Raw genomic sequence first — 24,013 nt, 5'->3', positions numbered from 1 at the left:
GTTGGTGACCTTCGGATGGGGTCTCTGAGTGGACATGCTCTTCCTTTCTGTTTGTTAGTTTTCCTTCTAACAGTCAGGCCCCTCTGCTGCAGGTCTGCTGGAGTTTGCTGGAGGTCCACTCCAGACCCTGTTTCCCTGGGTATCACCAGCGGAGGCTGCAGAACAGCAAAGATTGCTGCCTGTTCTTTCCTCTGGAAGCTTTGTCCCAGAGGGGCACCTGCCAGATGCCAGCCAGAGCTCTCCTGTATGAGGTGTCTGTCAGCCCCTACTGGGAGGTATCTCCCAGTCAGGATACATGGGGGTCATCGACCTACTGAAGGCAGCAGTCTGACCCTTAGCAGAGCCTGAACGCTGTGCTGAGAGATCTCCTTCTCTCTTCAGAGCCATCAGGCAGGCACATTTAAGTCTGCTGAAGCTGTGCCCACAGCTGCCCCTTCCCCCAAGTGCTCTGTCCCAGGGAGATGGGGGTTTTATCTATAAGTCCCTGACTGGGGCTGCTGCCTTTTTTTCAGAGATGCCCTGCCCAGAGAGGAGAAATCTGGCAGTCTGGCCACAGTGGCCTTGCTGAGCTGCCATGGGCTCTGCCCAGTTCGAACTTCCCAGCGGCTTTGTTTACACTGTGAGGGTAAAACCACCTACTCAAGCCTCAGCAATGGCGGATGTCCCTCTCCACACCAAGCTTGAGTGTTCCAGGTCGACCTCAGACTGCTTCTGTGTTGGCAGCGAGGATTTCAAACCAGTGGATCTTAGTTTGCTGGGCTCCGTTGGGGTGGGACCTACCGAGCCAGACTACTTGGCTCCCTGGCTTCAGCCCCCTTTCCAGGGGAGTGAATGGTTCTGTCTCACTGGCATTCCAGATGCCACTGGGGTATGGGGGAAAAAAAAAAACAAAAAACCTCCTGCAGCTAGTTCAGTGTCTGCCCAAATGGCTGCCCAGTTTTGTGCTTGAAACCTAGGGCCCTGGAGAGGTAGGCACCAGAGGGAATCTCCTGGTCTGCGGGTTGTGAAGACTGTCGGAAAAGTGCAGTATCTGGGCCGGAGTGCACAGTTCCTCAGGTTCAGTCCCTCATGGCTTCCCTTGGGTAGGGGAGAAAATTCCCTGACTCCTTGCACTTCTCGATCGAGGCGACACCCCACCCTGCTTCGGCTCGCCCTCCGTGAGCTGCACCCACCGTCCAAGCAGTCCCAGTGAGAAGAACCTGGTACCTCAGTTGGAAATGCAGAAATCACCCGCCTTCTGTGTGGATCTCGCTGGGAGCTGCAGACTGGAGCTTGTTCCTATTCGGCCATCTAATAGGTGATATGTTTTTATCCCTGTATGACATCACTGGTTTTAAGGAATTTTAAGTTTTTCTTAAATGTTTCCTTTTTATCATTTCATTTCAAGCTTTTTTTGTTTGTTTGGATACAGAGTCTGGCTCTGTCACCCAGGCTGGAGTGGAGTGGGGTGATCTCAGCTCACTGCAACCTCTGCCTCCTGGGTTCAAGCGATTCCCCTGCCTCAGACTCCCAAATAGCTGGGATTACAGGTGCCTGCTACCATGCCTGGCTAATTTTATTATTTTTAGTAGAGATGGGGTTTCATTATGTTGGCCAGGCTGGTCTTGAACTCCTGAACTCAGGCGATCCACCTGCCTTGGCCTCCCAAAGTGCTGGGATTACAGGTGTGAGCCACTGTGCCTGGACTATAATTTCAAACTTCTTGACCCACATCAAGAAGTTTGAAATGATAAAAAGGACACATTTAAGGAAACCATTTGTGGATATGAGTGGACATTTGGGTCATTTCCACCATTTGGCTATGATGAATAAGGCTGTTATAAACATTTGTGTATAAGTTTCTGTGTGAACATATGTTTTCATTTCTCTCGGGTATATTCTTAGGAGTGGAATTGCTGGGTCATATGGTATTTCTGAGTGTCACTTTCTGAAAAACTGCCAGACTATTTTCCACAGAGACAGCACCATTTTACATTCTCACCAGCAGTGTATGAAGGTTCTGATTCCTCCACGCTCCTAGCACTTGTTATCTGACTTTTTGATTCTAGATATCATAATGTGTATTAAATGATATCTCCTTTTGGCTTCTGATGTATATTTCTCTGATGACTAAGTTTGTCGAGGATCTTTTTGTGTGCTTAGTGGTCATTTGTATATCCTCTTTGGAGAAATGTCTGTTCACATCCTTTGTCCATTTTTAAACTGGGTTGTCTTTTTATTATTGAATTGTAAGAGTTCTTTATATGTTTTAAATATACTCTTAAGTCCCTTGTCAGGTATATGATTTGCACATATTTTCTCTCATTCTGTAGCTGTCTTTTCACTTTCTTGATTGGTATCCTTTGAAGCACAAAAGCTTTTACTTTTGTCCACTGTATTTATCTTTTGTTGCTCATGTTCTGGTGTCATACCCAAGAACCCTTTGCCACATCCTATACTGATGGTCCCTGATTTACAACAGTTCAACTTACAGTTTTTCAACTTTACAGATGGTGTGAAAGCAGGACACATTCAGTAGAAACTATAATTGAAATTTTGAATTTTTAAATCTTTTCCTAGGCTAACAATATGGGGTATGATAATCTCTCAAGATGTATAGGGCAGTGAGGCACAGCTCTCAGTCAGCCATGCGATCATAGGGGTCAACAACTGATACTCTATGGTGTGTATTTTTTATTTGTTTTCAACTTACAATGAGTTTATCAGAATGTAACCTTATCATAATTTGAGAAGCATCTGTATTTGCCCCTGAAAACTTGCCCCTATATTTTTTTCTAAGAGTTTTGTAGTTTTTGTTCTTACATTTGGTCTTTAATACATTTTGAGTTATTTTTTGTATATGGTGTGAGATAAGGATCCAACTTCATTCTTTTGCACGTGGCTCATAGGTATTCTTAAACTATTAAAAAGAGTAAATTTTAAGGCAATCCACCTTGTGTTAGTTCCACTTTGCTCCTTATGTTTGGCTACAATTAGTCTTAGCAAAGCAGGAATTCACATTTAGATAGCCGTCATGTGGCCACCTCTGTTCATGTTCTATTAACTTTTAAATAGGTCACTGATGTTAAGTACAATGATGTCAAAACATATGCCTGATTTGGTGTACCATATAATCTAGTTCTGATCTTGTTTAGGCTTTCCTGACAAAGACAACTTTACTTTTTAGAAGCTGCTGGCAGAAAAGGCTTTTCAAACCCCAACAGTCATCCCAGGGCAGCTGTGATACTGAAAACTGGCAATGACCTCTAGGGTGTACCTGAGACCAGTCATTGGAAATTTTTTGAGAGGTAAACTCAGTTTGGGGGCAGAAACAGGATGAAATGATTATAGAGGCAGGAGATGGAAATGGGATGAGAAATCCTCCCCAAATGATTTCACCATTGTTATGACTGCTCTCATGATTTATATCCAAATTGAACTATCTACTTTATTCTGGCTAATTTGGGCATCATCTAGCTTTTAAAAATTTTTTTGTAGGTACATAGATAATAGGTGTGTATATTTATGGGGTACATGAGATGTTTTGATACAGGCATGATGATTATTTCACATCATGGAGAATGGTGTCTCCATCCCAAGCATTTATCCCTTGTTTTACAAACAATCCAATCACACTCTTTTAGTTATTTTAAAATGTACAGTTATTATTGACTATATAGTCCACCCTGTTGTTAGTGCTATCAAATAGTAAGTCTTATTCATTCACTAAAATTCTTTTTTTTTTTTCCCCATTAACCATACTCTCCCCCCGCCACTACCCTTCCCAGCCTCTGGCAACCATCCTTCTCCTCTCTGTGTTCATGAGTTCAATTGTTTGAGTTTAGATCCCACAAATAAGTGAGAACATGCGATGTTTGTCTGTGCCTGGCTTATTTCACTTAACATAATCATCTCCAGTTCATCCATGTTGTTCCAAATTACTGGATTTCATTCTTTTTTATGGCTGAGTGGTACTCCATTCTGTATATGTTCCACATTTTCTTTATCCATTCATCTGCTGATGAACACTTAGGTTGCTTCCAAAGCTTAGCTATTGTGAACAGTGCTGCAACAAACACAGGAGTGCAGATATCTCTTCAATATCCTGATTTCCCTTCTTTTGGGTAGATACCAGCAGTGGGATTGCTGGATCATGTGGTAGCTCAATTTTTATTTTTGAGGAACTGCCAAACTGTTCTCCATAGTGGTTGTACTAATATACATTCTCACCAACAGTGTTCAAGGGTTCCCTTTTCTCCACATCCTTGCCAGCGTTTGTTACTGCCTTTTAGATATAAGCCATTATAACTGCAGTGAGGTAATATCTCACTGTAGTTTTGATTTGCATTTCTCTGATGATCATTGATGAACACTTTTTGATATGCCTGTTTGCCATTTGTATGTCGCCTTTCGAGAAATGTCTGTTCAAATCTTTTGCCCATTTTTAATTTTGATTACTACACCTTTTCCTATATATTCTGGTTGTTAATCCCTTGTCAGATGGGTAGTTTGCAAATATTTTCTCCCATTCTGTGGGTTGTCTTGACTTTGTTGTTTCTTTTACTGTGCAAAAGCTTTTAACTTGATATGATCCTATTTTTCCATTTTGCTTTGATTGCTTGTAGGATATTGCTCATGAATTCATTTATTTTTATTTTTATTTATTTTTGAGATGGAGTCTTGCTCTGTTGCCCAGGCTGGAGTACAGTAGCATGATCTTGGCTTACTGCAATCTCTGCTTTCTGGGTTCAAGTGATTCTCCTGCGTCAGCCTCCCGAGTAGCTGGGACTACAGGCATGAGCTACCACACCCAGCTAATTTTTGTATTTTTGGTATAGATGGGTCTTCACCGTGTTGGCCAGCCTGGTCTCGAACTCCTGACCTCAAGTCATCCACCTGCCTCAGCCTCCCAAAGTGCTGGGATTACAGGCATGAGCCACTGTGCGTGGCCAAGAATTATTATTATTTTTAAATTTTAGTCTTAATTTCAAAAGTTTTTGGGGAATAGGTAGTGTTTGGTCACATGGAAAAGTTGTTTAGTGGTGACTGCTGAGATTTTGGTGCACCCATTACCTTAGCATTGTACACTGTACCCAATATGTAGTCTTTTATCCCTCACCCTCTTCCACCCTTCCCCCAGGTCCCCAATTCCATTATATTGCTCTTATCCCTTTGCATCCTCATAGCTCAGCTCCTGCTTATAAGTGAGAACATATAATGTTTGGTTTTCCATTCCTGAGAGTTATTTCACTTAGAATAATGGTCTCCAACTCCATCCAGGTTGTTGTGGATGCTATTTCATTCCTTTTTATGGCTGAGTAGTATTCCATGGTATATATATACCATTTTTCTTTATCCACTAGTTGGTTGATGGGCATTTAGGCTGGTTCCATATTTTTGTATTTTGGGAACTGCGGATTGTGTGGCTATAAACATGCCTGCACAAGTGTCTTTTTCATATAATGACTCCTTTACCTCTGGGTAGATACCAAGTAAGTGGGATTCCCACCAGCAGTATAAAAGTGTTCTTTTTTACTACATCCATGCCAACATCTGTTATTTTTTTATTTCTGAATTATGGTCATTCTTGCAGGAGTAAGGTATGGGGCATCTCATTGTGGTTTTGGTTTGCATTCTTCTGAGAATTAGTGATGTTGAGGATTTTTTCATGTTTCTTGGCCATTTGGATATCTTCTTTTGAGAATTGTCTATTCATGTCCTTAGCCCACTTTTGGATGGGATTAGTTGTTTTTTTTTTCTTGCTGATATGTTTGAGTTCTTGAAGATTTTGGATATTAGTCCATTGCTGGATGCATAGTCTGTGAATATTTTCTCCTACTCTATGACTTGTCTGTTTACTCTGCTGATTATTTCCTTTGCTGTACAGAAGACTTTTTGTTTAATTAGGTCCCATGTATTTATCTTAGTTTTTGTTTTATTTGCTTTTGGATTCTTGGTCATGATCTCTTTGCCTAAGACAATGTCTAGAAGAGTTTTTCTGATTTATCTTCTAGAATTTTTCTGGTTTCAGGTCTTAGATTTAAGTCTTTGATCCATCTTGAGTTGATTTTTGTATACGGTGAGAGATGAGGATCCAGCTTCATTGTTCTACATGTGGCTTGCCAATTATCCCAGCACCATTTGTTGAACAGGGTGTCCTTTCCCCACTTTATGTTTTTATTTGTGTTGTTGAAGATCAGTTGTCTGTAAATATTTGGCCTTATTTCTGGGTTCTCTATTCTGTTCCATTGGTGTACCTGCCTCACTCTGTCACCCAGGTTGGAGCACAGTGGCGCAATCCCGGCTCATTGGAACCTCCGCCTCCCAGGTTCAAGTGATTCTCCTGCCTCAGCCTCCTGAGTAGGTGGGATTACAGGCATCTACCGCCATGCCCAGCTAATTTTTGTATTTTTAGTAGAGACGAGGTTTCACTATGTTGACCAGGCTGGTCTTGAACTCCTGACCTCAAGTGATCGACCCACCTCGGCCTCCCAAAGTGCTGGGATTTCAGGCTTGAGCCACTGCATCCGGCCCTGCCTGCCTATTCTTATACGAGTACTATGCTGTTTTGGTAACTATAGCCTTGTAATATAGTTGGAAGCTGGGTAATGTGATACCTCCAGATTTGTTCTTTTTGCTTAGTCTTGCTTTGGCTATGCATGGTCTTTTTTGGTTCCATATGAATTTTAGAATTTTTTCTATTTCTGTGAAGAATGATGACCTTTTTGTTTTTTTGAGACAGAGTCTTGCTCTGTCGTCCAGGCTGGAGTGCAGTGGTGTGATATTGGCTCACTGCAATCTCTGCCTCCCAGGTTCAAGTAATTCTTGTGCCTCAGCCTCCAAAGTAGCTGTGATTACAGGTATGCACCACCACACCTGGCTAACTTTTGCATTTTTTAGTAGAGACAGGGTTTTGCCATGTTGTCCAGGCTGGTCTCGAACTACTGACCTGAAGTGATCTACCTGCCTGGCCTCCCAAAGTGCTGGGATTACAGGTGTGAGCCACTGCATCCAGCCTGATGATGGTATCTTGATGGGAATTGCACTGAATTTGTAGACTGCTTTTGGCAGTATGGTCACTTTCATAATATTGATTCTACCCATCTGTGAGCATGGGGGATGTGTTTCCATTTGCTTCTGTCATCTGTGATTTCTTTTAGCAGTGTTTTGTAGCTTTCCTTGTAGAGAGCTTTTACCTCCTTGGTTAGGTATATTCCTAAGTATTTTGTTTTTGCAGCTGTTGTAAAAGGGGCTGAGTTCCTTATTTGATTCTCAGCTTGGTCGTTGTTGGTGATTAGTTTTAGGAGCTTTTAGGATAAGTCTTTAGGGTTTTCTAGGTATGCGATTATGTCATTGGTGAACAGTGACAGTTTGACTTACTCTTTACTGGTTTGGGGGCCCTCTTGCTGTTGTCTGATTGCTCTGGCTAAGGACTTCCAGTACTGTGTTGAATAGAAGTGGTGAAAGAGGGTTTCCTTGTCTTGTTCCATTTCTCAGGTGGAATGCTTTCAACTTTTCCTGATTCAGTATAATGTTGGCTGTGGGTTTGTCATAGATGGCTTTTATTATCTTGATGTATGTCCCTTCTATGCCAGTTTTGCTGAGGGCTTTAGTCCTAAACAGATGCTGGAGTTTTTCAAATGCTTTTTCTGCATCCATTGAGATAATCATATGATTTTTGTTTTTAATTCTGTTTATGTGATATAGCCCATTTATTGACTCATGTATGTTAAACCATCCCTGCATCCCTGGTATGAAACCCACTTGATCATGGTGGATTATCTTTTTGATATGCTGTTGGATTCAGTTAGCTATTAATATTTTGTTGAGGATTTTTACATCTATGTTCATCAGGGATAAACATAGTTTTGCTATGTCCTTTCCTGGTTTTGGTATTAGGGTGATACTGGTTTCACAGAATGATTTAGGGAGGATTCCCTCTTTCACTATCTTTTGGAACAGTTTCAGAATAAGATTGGTACCAATTCTTCTTTGAATATCTGATAGAAATTAGCTGTGAATCCACCTGGTCCTGGACTTTTTTTGTTGTTGGAAATGTTTTTATTGCTGTTTCGATCTCGCTAGTTGTTATTGGTCTGTTCAGTTTCTATTTCTTCCTAATTTAATCTAGGAGGGTTGTATATTTTGATTTTCTAGTTTCTGTAAAGGTGTTCGTAGTAACCTTGAATGATCTTTTGTATTTCTGTGGTATCGGTTGTAATATCTCCCATTTTGTTTCTAATTGAGCTTATTTGGATCTTCTGTCTTCTTGGTTAATCTCACTAATGGTCTATCAATTTTGTTTACCTTTTCAAAGAATCAGCTTTTTGTTTCATTTATCTTTTGTATTGCCTTTTTGTTTCAATTTCATTAGTTCTGCTCTGATCTTTGTTATTTCTTTTCTTCTGCTGGGTTTGGGTTTGGTTTGTTCTTGTTTCTCTAATTCCTTGAGGTAGGACCTTAGATTTTCTATTTGTGCTCTTCCAGACTTTTTTGATGTAGGAATTTAATGCTATGAACTTTCCTCTCAGCCCCACTTTTGCTGTGCCTCAGAGGTTTTGGTAAGTTGTGTCATTATTATCATTCAGTTCTAAGAATTTAATTTCCATCTTGATTTCATTGTTGACCCAAAGATCATTCAGGAGCACATTAATTTCCATGCATTTATATAGTTTTGAGGGTTCCTTTTGGAGTTAATCTCCAATTTTATATTCCACTGTGGTCTGAGAGAGTACCTGATATAATCTCAATTTTCTTAAATTGATTTAGACTCATTTCATAGCCTATCATATGGTCTATCTTGGAGAATGTTCTATGTGCCAATGAAAAGAATGTATATTCTGCAGTTGTTGGGTAGAATGTTCTGTAAGTATCTGTTAAGTCCATTTGTTCTAGGGTATAATTTAAGTCCATTGTTTCTTTGTTAACTTTCTGTCTTGATGGCTTGTCTAGTGCTGTCAGGGGAGTACTGAAGTACCCCACTGTGGTGTTGCTATCTCATTTCTTAATGTCTAATAATAATTGTTTTATAAATTTGGGGGCTCCCATATTAGGTGCATATATATTTAGGATTGTGATATTTTCCTGTTGGACTGATCCTTTTATTAATAAATAATGTCTCTCTTTGTCTTAACTGTTGATGCTTTAAAGTCTATTTTGTCTGATAAAAGAATAGCTACTCCTGCTTACTTTTTGTTTTCATTTGCATAGAGTATCTTTTTCCACCCCTTTACCTTAAGTTTATGTGAGTCCTTATGCATTAGTTGAGTCTCTTGAAGACAGCAGATACTTGATTTGTGGATTTTTACCTATTCTGCCATTCTGTATCTTTTAAATGGAGCATTTAGGCCACTTACACTCAACATTAGTATTGAGATGTGAGACTGTTTTATTCATCATGCCAGTTGTTGCCTGAATACTTTTTTTTTTCATTGTTTTATAGGCCTGGTGAGATTTATGCTTTAAGGAGGTTCTATTCTGGTGTATTTTGAGGTTTTGTTTCAAGAATTAGAACTCCTTTTAGCATTTCTTGTAGTGCTGGCTTGGTAGTGGCAAATTCTTAGCATTTGGTTGTCTGAAGACTTTGTATCTTTTCCTTCATTTATGAAGCTTTGTTTTGCTGGATACATAATTCTTGGCTGACAATTATTTTGTTTGAAGAGGCTAAAGATAGGACCCCAATCCCTTCTGGCTTATAGGGTTTCTCCTGAGAAATCTGCTGTTAAAACAGCTTTTAAGATTCTTTCCTTTGTCTTGATTTTAGATAACCTGACTGTACCTGATCATCTTTTTGCAATTATTTTCCCAGGTGTTCTTTGAGCTTCTTGTATTTGGATGTCTAGATCTCTAGTGAGGCCAGGGAAGTTTTCCTTGATTATTCCCTCAAATATGTTTTCCAAACTTTAGATTTCTCTTCATCTTCAGGAACACCAATTATTGTTATGTTTGGCCATTTAACATAATCACAAATTTATTGGAGGCTCTGTTCATTTTGTAAATTCTTTTTTGTCTTTGTGGATTGGGTAATTGCCTTGTCTTCAAGTTCTGAAGTCCTTTCTTTTCTACTTGATTCTATTGTTGAAACTTTACAGTGAATTTTTTTATCCTCCAAGTGTGTCTTTCATTTCCAGAAGTTGTGACAGTTTATTATATCTGTTTCTCTGGAGACATTTTCATCCATATCTGTATTTAAAAAAAGATTACTTAAGTTGGTTTTCACCTTTCTCTGGTATCTCCTTGAGTAGCTTAATAATCAACCTTCTTAATTATTTATCTGGCAATTCAGGTATTTCTTCTTGGTTTGGATCCATTGCTGGAGAGCTGGCATGAGCCTTGTTATAGAACCTTGTTTTGTCATATTACCAGAACTGCTTTTCTGATTCCTTCTCATGTGGGTAGACTGTTTCACTGGAAAAATCTAGAACTCAAAGCTGCTGGTCAGATTCTTTTGTCTGGGTGGTCCCTTGATGTGGGTTGCTTCCCCTTCTCCTAGTGATGGGGCTTCCTGTGAGCCAGACTGCAGTGATTGTTATTGCTCTTCTTGGTCTAGTCACCCAGCAGGGCTACTGGGCTTTGGACTGGTGCTGGGGAATGTCTGCAAAGAGTCCTGTGATGCAATTCATCTTCAGGTCTCCCAGCTGTAGATACCAGCACCTGCTCCTGTGGAGGTGGCAGGGGATTGAAGTAGACTCTGTGAAAGTCCTTGGTTGTAAGTATGTTTAGTGTGCTGGCTTTCTTAAATGCTTTATGCTAGCAATGAAGTTGCCACCATGGACAGACTCAGGACCACTGTTTAGCCAGGATGTTGGAGGCAGTAGAATTAGCTGTTGTTTTCTCCTTCCTTGGAGCAGGGGATCTGTCATGAGTTGCTGTAATGTCCTGAGTTGGTTGGCCTCCAGCCAGGAGGTGGCACTTTCAAGAGAGCACCAGAGTTTTTCACCTGTCTCTCAGAATTTGCAGTGGCCTGCCGCTTCTTTCCAAGTGTCTGTGAATTCCTTCAGTTTTCCTGGTATGCTCCTATGGTGGTTCCTGGAGCAAAAGTCCATGGTGTGACTCTCCACACACTGTTCTGTCTGTCCAAGTGGGAGCTGCATGTAAGCCCTGTCTCCTGTCCACCATCTTCCCCTCAAAGTATTTATATGTAAATAGAATAGATGAACAGAATCTAGATCCAGATGCAAATCTGGGATCCATTCCCTGCCTGTTGAACTTTCACTTCTTCAGGAAACAAATTCTCTGCTCTTTAGCCCCAAACCTCTGCCATGATGGCAGTGCCCATAGGGACACTCTCAAGAAATTTTTGCCCAGACCCATGTCTTCGTGATTTTCCCCAATGTTTTCTTGTAGTAGTTTCATAGTTTGAGGTCTTAGGTTTAAGTCTTTAATCCATTTTATTTGATTTTTGTATCTGGTGAGAGATAGTGGTCTAGTTTCATTCTTCTGCATATGGATATCTAGTTTTCCCAGCACCATTTATTGAAGAGTCTTTTCCCCAGTGTATGTTCTTGGCAGTTTGTTGAAAATGAGTTCACTGTAGGTGTGTGGATTTGTTTCTGGGGTCTCTATTCTGTTCCATTGGTCTATGTGTCTGTTTCTTTTCTTTCTTTTTTTTTTTTTTTTTTTTTTTGAGACAGAGTCTTGCTCTGTCGCCCAGGCTGGAGTGCAATGGCGTGATCTCGGCTTACTGCAAGCTCCGCCTCCCAGGTTCACGCCATTCTCCTGTCTCAGCCTCCTGAGTAGCTGGGACTACGGGCACCCACCATTTCGCCCGGCTAATTTTTTGTATTTTTAGTAGAGACGGGGTTTCACCGTGTTAGCCAGGATGGTCTTGATCTCCTGACCTCATGATCTGCCTGCCTCAGCCTCCCAAAGTGCTGGGATTACAGGCGTGAGCCACCACGCCTGGCCCTATGTGTCTGTTCCTATACCAGTACCATGCTGTTTTAGTTACTATAACTCTGTAGTGTAATTTGAAGTCAGGTCATGTTGATTCTCCCACTTTTGTTCTGCTTAAAATAGCTTTGGCTATTCTGGGACTTTTGTGGTTCTGTATAAATTTTAGGATTGTTTTTTCTATTTCTGTGAAGAATATCATTGGTATTTTGATGGGGATTGCATTGAATCTGTAGATTACTTTGGGTAGTATGGCCATTTTAACAATATTGATTCCTCCAATCCATGAACAGAAAATATTTTTCCATTTTTTGGTGTCCTCTTCAGTTTCTTTAAATGTTTTATAGTTTTCATTATAGAGCTCTTTCACTTCTTTGGTTAATTTCTAGGTATTTATTTGTGGCTATTATAAGTGGGATTACTTTTCGTTTCTTTTTCAGATTGTTCACTCTTGGTATATAGAAATGCTACTGATTTTTTGTGCAACTTTACTGAATTTATTAGTTCTCATACTTTTTGGGGAGTCATTAATTTGACTTTTTCTATTCTAATTTGGATGCCCTTTCTCTTGTCTGATTGCTCTAGCTAGGACTTCCAGTACTATGTTTAATAACAGTGGTGACTGTGTGTTCCAGCTCTTAGAGGAAAGGCTTTTAGTTTTCCCCTATTCAGTATGATACTAGCTATGGGTCTGTCATATATGGCTTTTATTATGTTGAGGTATGTTTCTTTTTTCCCCGGTTTGAGGGTTTTTATCATGAAGGAACACTGAATTTTATCAAGTGCTTTTTTAGCATCAATTGAAATGATCATATGGTTTTTATCTTTCATTCTATTAACATGATGTGTCACATTGATTTGTGTTATGTTGAGCCATCCTTGTATCACATGGATAAATCCCACTTAGTCATGATGAATCATCTTTCCAATGTATTGTTGAATTTGGTTTACTAGTATTTTGTTGAAGATTTTTGCATCAATATTTATCAGAGATATTGGCCTACAGTTTTCTTTTATGTGTCTTTGGTTTTAGTATCGGGGTAATACTGGCCTCCTCCATGAGTGTAGAAGTACTCCCTCTTCCTCTATTTTTTTTGGATTAGTTTGAGTATGACTGACATTAGTTCTTCTTTAAATGTTTGGTAGAATTCTGCAGTGAAGCCATTGGGTCCCAGGCGTTTCTTTACTGGGAGACTTTTTATTATGGCTTTGATCTCTTGCCTTTTTTCTCCTTGTTACTAACAGTGAAAGTCTTTAGAAAACCTTAAGAGAGCTCTGAAAAGAACCCTTGTTTTAGGGACAGAAGAAGTGAAGAAAAGCTGGGAGAAAACATTGCTTTCTCAGTGGATTAGGGAGCAGAGAAATTCTAGTTAGGTAGAATAAAAGACTTGTTATTGGTCTGTTCAGGTTTTAGACTTCTTTCCGGTTTAGTCTTGGTAGGCTGTATGTGTCTTGGAATTTGCCCATTTCTTCTAGATTTTACAATTTATTGGCATATAGTTACTCATCATCTAGCTTTTCAATAAGGGATTAAAAGAATGATGACTCACTGTTGCAAGCAAGACTCTGATAGAAGATTTTGCCCATACTGATAAAAGGCAAGGCGAATCCCTCTCAAACATAAGAGTAACTGAAATGAATATTCCAGCTGAACAGATATAGCCTACATTCAAATGAATAGAACATCTTTAGTCTCCTACAAGAAAGAGATCTTATTTTTGTCTGGTGCAAGGCATGATGTCTGTAAGTATGCTGAATGATTACCTGTCTTTCTAGACCAACCCTGGAATGGTCCCCAGCCATGGATTCAGTCCCAGATCTTATTTCTTTGACAACCCTCGAAGATATGACAGTGATGATGACCTTGCCTGGAACATTGCCCCTCAGGGACTTCAGGGAGGGTAAGACCCTACTTCATGTTAGACAAGCCTCATCAGGAGGGAAGGGTTACACCAATTAAATAGATTCAAGCTAAAAGAAAATTCCTACATTAAAACTGTGCAGCCTTAGGTGGTATAAGACTAGATTCTCAGTAGATCATTTTACTTATGTGAAACATTCAGGAATGAGAAAGGACATCCGGTTTTTTTAAAGCCCCATAGCATTATTGTATACAGTAGTGTTTCCTAAACAATATTCCATGAAACACTATTTTCTTAATAGTTATGCTGTGCAAAAGGAAATGATAATCAACTTTTTTATTTTTTGGAGATAGGGTCTCACTCTGTTGCCCGGCTGGAGTGCAGAGTGGTGCAATCTTGGCTCACTGCAACCTCCCCCTCCCAGGTTCAAGTAATTCTTGTGCCTCAGGCTCCCGAATAGCTGGGATTACCGGTGTGCGCCACCACACCCAACTAATTTTTTTATTTTTAGTAGAGACGGGGTTTTGCCACGTTGGCCAGGCTGGATTGAACTCCTGGCCTCAAGTGATCTGCCCACCTTGGCCTCCCAAAGTGCTGGGATTACAGGCGTGAGCCACTGCACCTGGCCAGAAAAAAAACTTTTTAGAAAATGCCAAGCGAGCCTGTAATATGCTAATGTGTGCTCTGAATCTCCAAGAGGGAAATACAGCACTTGTCTATGGAATCAGTCAATGGAACATGATATCTTTAATCACATGTTCTAAAGCTAGAGAGTAAATGCAGTAGTATTTATTAGAATAAATTATACATTATAAAGGACCAAGTTTTCAAATTTGAATGATGTCAGTTCTTAATTTAAAATTTCATTTACATGAAGGGTATTTACTTTGGTCTCAATTTTCATGAATACTTATTTAATAAATACTTCTATAGCATCTACTCTGTATCAGACACTGTTCTAAGAGATTCACAAATATCAACTCATTTAGTCTTAACAGTCCTGAGAGGTCAGTACTATTAGCCTCATAATACAGATGAAACTGAGGTATCTAGAGGGTAGGTAACTTGTCCAAGGTCACACAGCTAGCAAGTGATTAGGCTACAATTCTAACTCAGGCAGTTTTGTTCAAATTTGTTTTCTGAATCACCATACTATGTAAACAGTTTGTATATAAGTACCCTGTCTCTTAGTTTCACCTATGCTTATGTTATACTTTCATGTGAGTTTTAATAGCAGGAGTCTCCTTCCTTGAATCTACATGCGGATCTGGCCCAGAAGATGTGGAAAGGGCAGTTAAATACTGAGAGTTCAAAGCAGCATACATAGAGGGTGTAAGACAATACATGAACTACCAGTCCGCTGCCATCGCCTAATTTTCAGTGAATTGGGAAGGCAAATAAAAGGAGGGAAGCACCTGAAATTGCAACCATAGCAGAGATCCACCCCAGGATTCCAAGTTTTGCTTACCTCAGCATGGGCATGGTCTGCAAACAGGAAGGGTAGTAGCTATTGGGATTCCCTTCCCTTTTCTTCAGCCTGCTGTGCTTAGCCATACTCCACTACCCGATGACTATCATGTTTCCCCTTTCAGCCTGTGGCTCTGAGACGGTGAGGCCAGCAAGGCCAGCAGGGGTGAGAGGAGCCAAAAGGGCTGACATAGTGCCTGCCAAGCCTGTCTTCTCTCTGCTTGTCCTCTCAGGACCCCCATCCTGTTCCTGGGAAAGGGGAGCTTCTTAGAAGTGAAAGGTTATCTTATGTAATCTTTTATAAGATTAAAGACTTAGCATTAACAACTTTACAACTTCTTTCCCTCTGGGATGAAATGATAAAAAATATATGCTTGCCTTTTTACTCCTTGTTAGTAACAGTGAAAGTCTTTAGAAAACTTTAAGAGAGCTCTGAAAAGAGTCCTTGTTTTAGGGACAGAAGTACTGAAGAAAAGCTGGGAGAATACATGCTTTCTCAGTGATCGGGGAGCAGAGAAATCCTGGTCAGATAGGATAAAAGATTGTCTGTCGCTGAGAAAAAAGAAGAAAGCTGCCCAATCTGCTGAGCCAGCAGATGTAAAGAATGTAAGCTGGAAGCAAGCCAACAAACAAGAAGGACTTCTTGAAGTCAAAAGCTGTCCTTTGGGTCACTCAGATTTTGAGCTCCACCTCTTCCCTAAAACTGTTCTTTTCCAGTTACCCCACTGCATCTCCTATTAGTTTTTTTTCCCCTTTAAACCCATATTCTGCTAGAGCTGTCCTACCCTCTCACCTGCCAGAAATGACTTAGAGCTGAGGGAGTCCTCACTACCTATATTGTGAAGAGAAGACCCCCTTTCTACTACATAGAGGAACATAATTATAATGAAAATGACTTACGTGTATTGAGAATTAACTATATATTAGATACTGTTCTAAGCACTTTACAGATGTTAACTCAGTCCCCACAATAGGCCCACGACGTAGTTACTAATATTACTCCCATTCTAAGATGAGGAAATTGAGGCATAGAAGTTATTTGTCCAAAGACACCACCACAGGTTGTGAGCTGTACTCCATGTTAGGATTCAGATGCAGTTTGTTGCTGAAAACATTTCCTATGCATAGTGACTGGCTGGGTTCTCTAGTCATGCTGTATACTCTGTGCTCTAAAGAGGTCAGTAGAGTTGTCTGTGGGCATTTCAGCCCTGTGTGTAGCATGGTTTTGTGGGAAAATGGACTTTAAGAGCCATTTAAAAGAACTTTAGAGTTATCTATAGTTTACACAAAAATCTCAGCTCTGTCTACCTAAACTAGACTATGTCATACATACTATATAATGTTTCAAGTCACTGAAATATTTTTTTCTTTTTAAGTTTTGCTCCAGATTACTATGATTGGGGACAACAAACTAACAGCTTCCTGGCACAAGCAGGAACTTTGCAAGACTCAACTTTGGATCCTGACAAACCAAGCCTTGGGTAGCATCAGTTAACAGTTTTATGGACGATTCCTCAGATGAAAAGCTTCAGAAAAGCATAGTGACAGCTGAATTTTTAGGGCACTTTTCCTTAAGAAATAGAACTTGATTTTTATTTGTTACAGGTTTCCAATGGCCCCATAGGACTAAGCAATAATGTAGACTGATAAACCCTTATTTTAGTACTAAAGAGGGAGCCTTGCTATTTCAGTGGGTATAATTTAAACTTTTTAAAGAAAATCTGTACTTTTATAAAGATGTATTTTGTATAACTTAAATAATAATGCTAAAGTATACTAGGGTTTTTTTTTCTTGAGAATGTTACTGCAATTATGTTGTAGTTTGCACAGACTTTTATGCATAATTCACTTTAAAAATATAGAATATATGGTCTAATAGTTTTTTAAAGCTTTTGGACTAAAGTATTCCACAAATCTTACCTCTTTAGGTCACTGATGGTCACTCCGATTCTGAGTGCCACATTGGTAGACTCCTAAAATACAGTTGACAACTTAGCCAATTGCAACTCCAGTGTTGATAATTAAAATGAAATGGTAAAGCAGCAGACTGTAAGGTCTTTAGAGATTTTTTTTTTAAGGTTCAGGCCGTAGGTTCCTCAAGGAATCTCTTAAGTTTTGCCCAAAGACTGGTACTTCCTTTCAGTAGGGCGCTAATGTATACACATTAATGATAAGTTGATAACATTAAAAATGTAGCTGACTTATCCTATTAAACCTCCTCTGCTATGTTCACAGATTCTGCATAGTTTTTTTTCAGCCTAATGAAATCTAATATGCATTACCTCAGGGCCACATCAAGAGTACACCCCTTTCCGAACTCACTGAATGTTCATTACATTCAAGGAGAAAATAAGAGGGTCCATAAAGGGCATTAATAACAAATACCCCAAGCCGTTGAGCTAAGACTGTGGAATCCTAATAGTTTTTTCTGTAATCATCTCCAACTATATTTAAAATAATGCCCTTACTTCTAAATAGCTCTGTAAAGAGCCTATTGGAAGCTGCACATTTAAAAATGGCAATAGCACTGCAATATGCTGTAGCATGATGCCTGTCAGCCATGTTCCAGACAATTCTTTGTAAGTCATCTTTCATTTAAGTAAAAAACAGGTTATGAAATACTGCCTCCCAGACCGGAAGTGCCATTCTAAAAACTCCACTATATATATCCTGGAGCCATAAAACTGCCTATTGGGAGGCTAAATGCTCTGCTTTTCTATAAAACAGAGATAAGGTTCTAGAGGAAGTACTGTTACCAGAAACAAGGCACGTTCCTTCTCTGCCTAGGAATGCTCATCTGGGGACAGAGGGAAGGTCCAATGAAGAGGAACTTATATTAACAAGTCCTACTACATGATGCAACCCATTTCAAATGACTCTTCTCATTTTGATCTTCAGGAATAACTGATCTCTGGGCATTGATTTCACAGATGAAGTCTACTACTGTTTTGGTAGTATTTAAAATTGGGATCTCAAGTTTCAAATTGATCATCATTGGGCTTTTCATTTGTATAGAACACCTTCACTCTGCATAATCCTACATAACAACATTCTTGTCTTCTAGTACATGAAAAAATTGGGGTAACATAGCATTTAAAGTAGTTATCAGGGAAAAGTCTACACTGAAGTGAACCCTACACTGTTATTCAAGTTGCCCTAACACATTATAAGCTATTATTCTAAATAGCTTTAACAGATTATTGTGGTCACACTGTATTACTAATAGTTAATTTAAAGGCAGACTCAGCATGTTTTAAACTCCTTTAAGTTACATCTTCAGAAAGTCCTGCAGTCCTTCAGTGTTAGGTCAGCGAAGGGAAGATATATTTTTTAAAATAGTGATAAGACGATCACTAATATCATACTCATCCTGTAATGTGTAAACACAGTTCTGTTGTTACTGGCAGAAAAATTGGAATACCCAGCATTAAGTGAGAGAAGTCAGTCTACTTTTATGATGAAGCTACTGGGATTTATTTGAACTATTATTTTTGTTAGATAGTATAAAAATGTACTAAGTGCCTATTTTTCTCATTCCCCTTTTAAAAATATAATGCTAAAATTTCTAGAAGTGTTGTAAACACGGAATACAAAAAAACTATGATTACATCAAACTCTCCTTCCTTCTTAGTAAGTAAGGAAAATTAAAATTCCCTTTGGCTTTCTAATTTACTTGTTCTACTAGGTACACTAACAAAACTACTTCTGGCTGGGCGCGGTGGCTCACGCCTGTATGCCAGCACTTTGGGAGGCCGAGGCAGGAGGATCATGAGGTCAGGAGATCTAGACCATCCTGGCTAACACGGTGAAAGCCTGTCTATACTAAAAATACAAAAAATTAGCCGGGCGTGGTGGCGGGTGCCTGTAGTCCCAGCTACTTGGGAGGCTGAGGCAGAAGAATGGTGTGAACCCAGGAGGCGGAGCGTGCAGTGAGCGGACATTGTGCCACTGCACTCCAGCCTGGGCAACAGAGCGAGACTCGGTCTCAAAAAAAACAAAACAAAACAAACAAACTACTTATGTGGAATATTAAATGCTAAGAGGAAAAGGAATGGTGATTACTGGTTGCAAAATACCCAAATGTCCTCTTGTTTTAAAGCAACACGATGAAATTAAAGCCCTGATGATTATTAGAAAGTTGAAGTATATGGGGAAGAGGGAATCACTGAAAATTTTGTGCCACCATTTAGCTAAGTCTGATGCAACACTGAAAAGTTTCATGTGAACGTTTCTGGGTAACTGTTGGAAATAGTTTCTCTGACTATTGGAATAGGTGTCTACCTCTGCAGCTAATTGTCTAAGAATATCGTATAGATATTTTTCATTGGTTCTTTATCCTTTTTACAATGAACTCAGTTGAGCTGCTGATTAAAACATCTAGAGTATGTTACAGAGTTATGACTGTAAGAAGGTTTGACTATTACAATATACACATCAATCATATTTATACCAATTCTCTCTTGAATGTATCAGGCAAATTAAAAGCTTTGCTGGTTAAATTTAGCTACTCAGATAAGGCACACTCACTAATGCCTCCTCAAATTTCCTCTTTCACCAAAATCCAAGTCAACTGCTCTTTGTTGACCTTAGTGCTGGGCCAACACCTAGTTGAACACTTAAACCTTATTAAGAAGAAAGGAATACATATTAGTAAACCCTAGAACTTGACAAGCACTGTGAGAAAAAGGTTCTCATATTTACATAGTGAATATTACTTGCTTTTATCTTTTAACAGTAAAGGTAAACTTATATTAGAACTAAATGGGTCTAAATATTTGAAACTTTTATCGAGATTTCCAACTAGACAACCTTTATCTAAAAAATACCATTCTTTCACTTTAGATGGTTGCATGATGAAGAAGAGACTAGCATAGATCTGATCAGAGACACATCTAATATGCATTCCCAGTTTTCATCTTATGTGAGAATTGTATTAAAGGACATTTCTAACTGTATATCATGCTACTTAAGACATGGGTCCAGATGGAGGAGCTGCTGAAAAGGATCAGGCTAAAATTGTGGAATTCGTCTCATCAAAAAGATTCAATTAATAAACGGATTAAAGTGAGGAAACATTTAACAAGGAACAGTGAGGATAAGAGAGTGGGATTCAATGTCTATTCAGTACCTATTATATGTGAGACGCTGGACTAGGCACTTGTCACGTTTCTGTGGATCCTAGTCTATACTCAGGAACACTCACTTATTAACGTTACTCTAGGCCCTTAGCAAGGATACATGAAGAACTCTTGCACCAAGGGTCAAAATACATTGAAGTCTTCCGAGGATGTCCCTGTGCCCATAACCTAGATCTGTGTCAGAGTCCCTATACCTGTTGCCCGGTTCCTATGGGCCAGGGCACTGATACTACATTCATTCCGTGTGGAGTTCTGAGATTGGCTGCCCAGGTCATTAATTATGGGTTCAGGGTCGTAAGATCTAAATCCAGTGACTCAGCAACTCCTAATGACATCTACCTGGTTCCTCCAAGTCTGGATTCTCTACCTCTAGTCCTTGAGCTATGGCTGGACCCTGTCTTCTGTTTTCTCAAACTGATTAACATCTTGCTCATACTAATTCTCTAGCTCCAAACCTGGTCTGCCCTTTTGGAGCTTGGATGTCCTACCACTCAAAATATTAGACTTTCTATGTCCAGAACAGATTTTCTGCCCCTGAACTTAAGTGGAGATCAGATGCCTATAAGATTCCCAAAATTGCCCCCTTTTTCTATTGATTCCTGTTACTATGACCTTTTCCCCATGAATCGCGCTAACCTACAACAGTCCCTCCAGTCTCTTGGCAGGCCCAAGTTACAGTGCTCCTTGAATGGATTAACTGCATTAATGGATTAGCATGCATTTATCCTAAACAAATAGTGCTTTACCAGGGCCATTAAATATGTGTAACTTAGTATCCTTTGAGTGCTATCTCCTTGGTGAATTCACTAGCCAAGAGTCTGGGCTCCAGGTTTGCAGGTTTAAGCTCATTAAAGGGAAAAGAACACACACCCATTTGGAGGTATATTCTATGAAGGAAAGCCATAGCAGAAGTTAAATGATACCAGAATGTTGCTTGGAATGTTAACTCCGCTCTGACCAGTGTTAGGGGAATGACTTTAATTGATTAATAGCATCAATCTATGACAATCTGATGGCGTTGTCAAGACAACACTAAGATTCATTCATGTTGAGGACACCTTCTGCACTAGATAGGTGTCTAGTTGGCCATTCCCCTTTGGTTGATGTATTTTTTCTTTTGGTGCATTCTCACTACAATCTAGATAGGTTATAATGTCCTAAGTTATATGATGGCAGGAATGTTTGTCTGTTTTGTTCACTGCTATAGTCCCAGCTCCTATAACAGTGAATGAATAGTCAAATCCTGGTTTTTGGTAGATGTCTTTTTTTTTTTTTTCCAAAGTAACTCCTTGTACTTGCACTTTTATCCACATATTGATTTTACAAGTTTAGTACTTATTTAAGGGTCTCTCCCTCTTGTCTTATGAATCTTTGACAGATATCCAACTTTTGGGCAAATAATTCGTAATGGAATAAAAAAGGAAATAGGGATTTTACATGAGAACAGTCCTTAAATCAATCCTAGAGACTATCTTAAAATAGAAGCACTGAGATGACATTCTTTCCACACAGGCATTGCATCCTGCCTCCATCTGCCGTCACCTGTTTGGGCACTGCCAAATAGAACACTGTAATAATTTAAAAGTAGTAAAAAGTGTATCTTTATCAGGTAAAGTATCAAAAGAACAGTGACAAAATAAGTGGTTAAAAGTGCAACCCTTGGGAGAGAACTTGAGTTGGACAGTTTTAGTATGCTCTATATGTTAAGAATTTTTTAAAGCTCATATGGAAAAATAAGAACAGTTAGAAAAACTGTTTAAAAAAAAAAAAAAAGGTGGGCGGGGGAGGAATGAGGGAGGACCAATGCACTAGATTAAAACTAAAGCCTGGGTAATTAAAACAATGTGGTACTAGTGCATGACTAAATAGAGCAATGAAATAGAAACAGATACAGAGAAACAGAAGCAGATACTCAGCTAAATACATATGACGGATTCTAAGATAAGATCAATGTAGCCTCTCAAACTCGTCAGGAGAAAACAAACAGTTCAATAAATAATATTGGAACAACTGGGTTAATCACCTGCGGAAAAAATTAGGTTAGATCCATAACTTACATCTTATGCCAGAATATGCTTCAGAGGTTCAAAATTTAGATGTAGAATTTAGGTGAATTACTCTATTGCTCTGGATTGAGAAAAACATTCTAATTATGACTCAAAATCCAGAAACCACTAAAAAAACTGGTAATTCAGACTACATAAAATTTTTTTAAAACTCATGACAAAGCCATCATAAGCAAAAGACAGATGACAAATTGGAAAGAAAATATTTGCAACTCATTACTGTCAAAGGGTTCATATCCCTAACAAACAACATATCAACGATATAGTAGAAAGATGGATAGGAACAAAACAATATGGGAAACAAAAGGAAATACAAATGGCTCCTAAACATATTAAAAGGTGGTCAACCTTAGGCATAATAAAAATTTACATACTGAGCAGTCAGGTGTGTGGTGTGCACCTATAAGCCAGGCTATTCGGGAGGTTAAGGCTGGAGGATCACTTGAGCCCACCAGTTTGAGGCTACGGTGAACTATGATCATACCACTGCACTCCAGCCTGGGTGATAACGTGGGACCCCATCTCTTTTTTAAGGAAAATAAAAGAATGTACACATTGATATAAATTTTCATCTACCAGAATGGCCAGAATCCAACATTTTAATAACATCTACATTGGTAATGTTGCAGGTTAGCAAGTACTATCATAAATTTTAGATGGTATGTGAATTGATGACTACCCCTATGAAGGACAATATGCCAATATCTTTCAAAATTATAAATGCACACAGTCTTTGCCCCCAAAATTCTTATCTTTGGGAATTTATTCTACAGGTACAATATTTATATAAATGTGAAATGACATATGTACAAGGTCTGGAAACAACCCAGCTGCCCATTAATAGAGGACGGGTTAATTCAACACTGGCACATTCACATAACAGAATACCAAGTATCTACTTCAAAAAATGAGAAAACTATCTAGTCATATGTGAAGACTGCCAAGAAATACTAGGTGAAAAAAATGAAATCGTATGTATATGATGTCAATTTTTGAGTAAAAATGAGAGAAAAAATAAGACTTTCCATTTGTATATGTTTGTACCTGTCTACAACAGTGTGAATGGAAACCTAAGAAACCAAGAGCACAGGCTATTCATGGTGGGAGATGAGTGTGCAGTGGAGGAAGCTGGGCCAAGGACACAGGAACACATTCACTGAATAACTTTTTATATTGTTTGTTTCTTTTAACCATGTGAATGTATTACCTATTCAAAAAATTAAATAAGATAAAGCATATTTTATAAGCTTTATGATTCAATACAAATCAAACAATGCTTTTAATTGTTCCCACTTTGTAGCTGAAGGGAAATAGGCCAACTTACAAAACGTCACAAAGGTTCTAGAATCAGTCTTTCTCGTCTCAAATGCTTGCTCCACAACCTAGAATTTGTGACTATGGACAGGTTACTTAGCCTTTTTTATCCTCGGTCTTCTTACTTATAAAACAGAGAAGTAATTGTACCTACCTACTAGTGCTATTGTGAAGATTAACAGTGTATTCATTTAAAGCCAAACTATGCATGTAAAAGCCCTTAATACAGTGCCAGCCAATGCTTGCCATTATGATAAGAAACAACCTCAGACTACTTATAAATACATTTTCTCCC

The 24,013-nt window shown here is 39.1% G+C and overlaps 1 protein-coding gene across 3 annotated transcripts in view; it reads left to right on the top strand.

The window, feature by feature from the left end:
* Positions 1–17,436, top strand: part of GPR137B (G protein-coupled receptor 137B) — a 66,681-nt gene extending 49,245 nt beyond the window's left edge. The window contains exons 6-7 of one of the 3 annotated variants that reach the window (XM_514290.9): positions 13,648–13,772; positions 16,577–17,436. In XM_514290.9, coding sequence (XP_514290.2) covers positions 13,648–13,772; positions 16,577–16,685 — 234 coding nt within the window. In that variant the 3' untranslated portion in view covers positions 16,686–17,436. Of the gene's footprint in view, positions 1–13,647; positions 13,773–15,654 lie in introns of all 3 variants that reach the window. The other 2 variants (XM_009441709.5, XM_009441710.5) reach the window with 2 other exon arrangements.
* Positions 17,437–24,013: the final 6,577 nt, after the last annotated feature.

Source organism: Pan troglodytes, chromosome 1, assembly GCF_028858775.2.
Source record: "Pan troglodytes isolate AG18354 chromosome 1, NHGRI_mPanTro3-v2.0_pri, whole genome shotgun sequence".
NCBI classification, from domain to species: Eukaryota; Metazoa; Chordata; class Mammalia; order Primates; family Hominidae; genus Pan; species Pan troglodytes.
The sequence above is the reverse complement of the archived record's forward strand: the minus strand, read 5'-3'. Positions and strand labels throughout refer to the sequence as shown.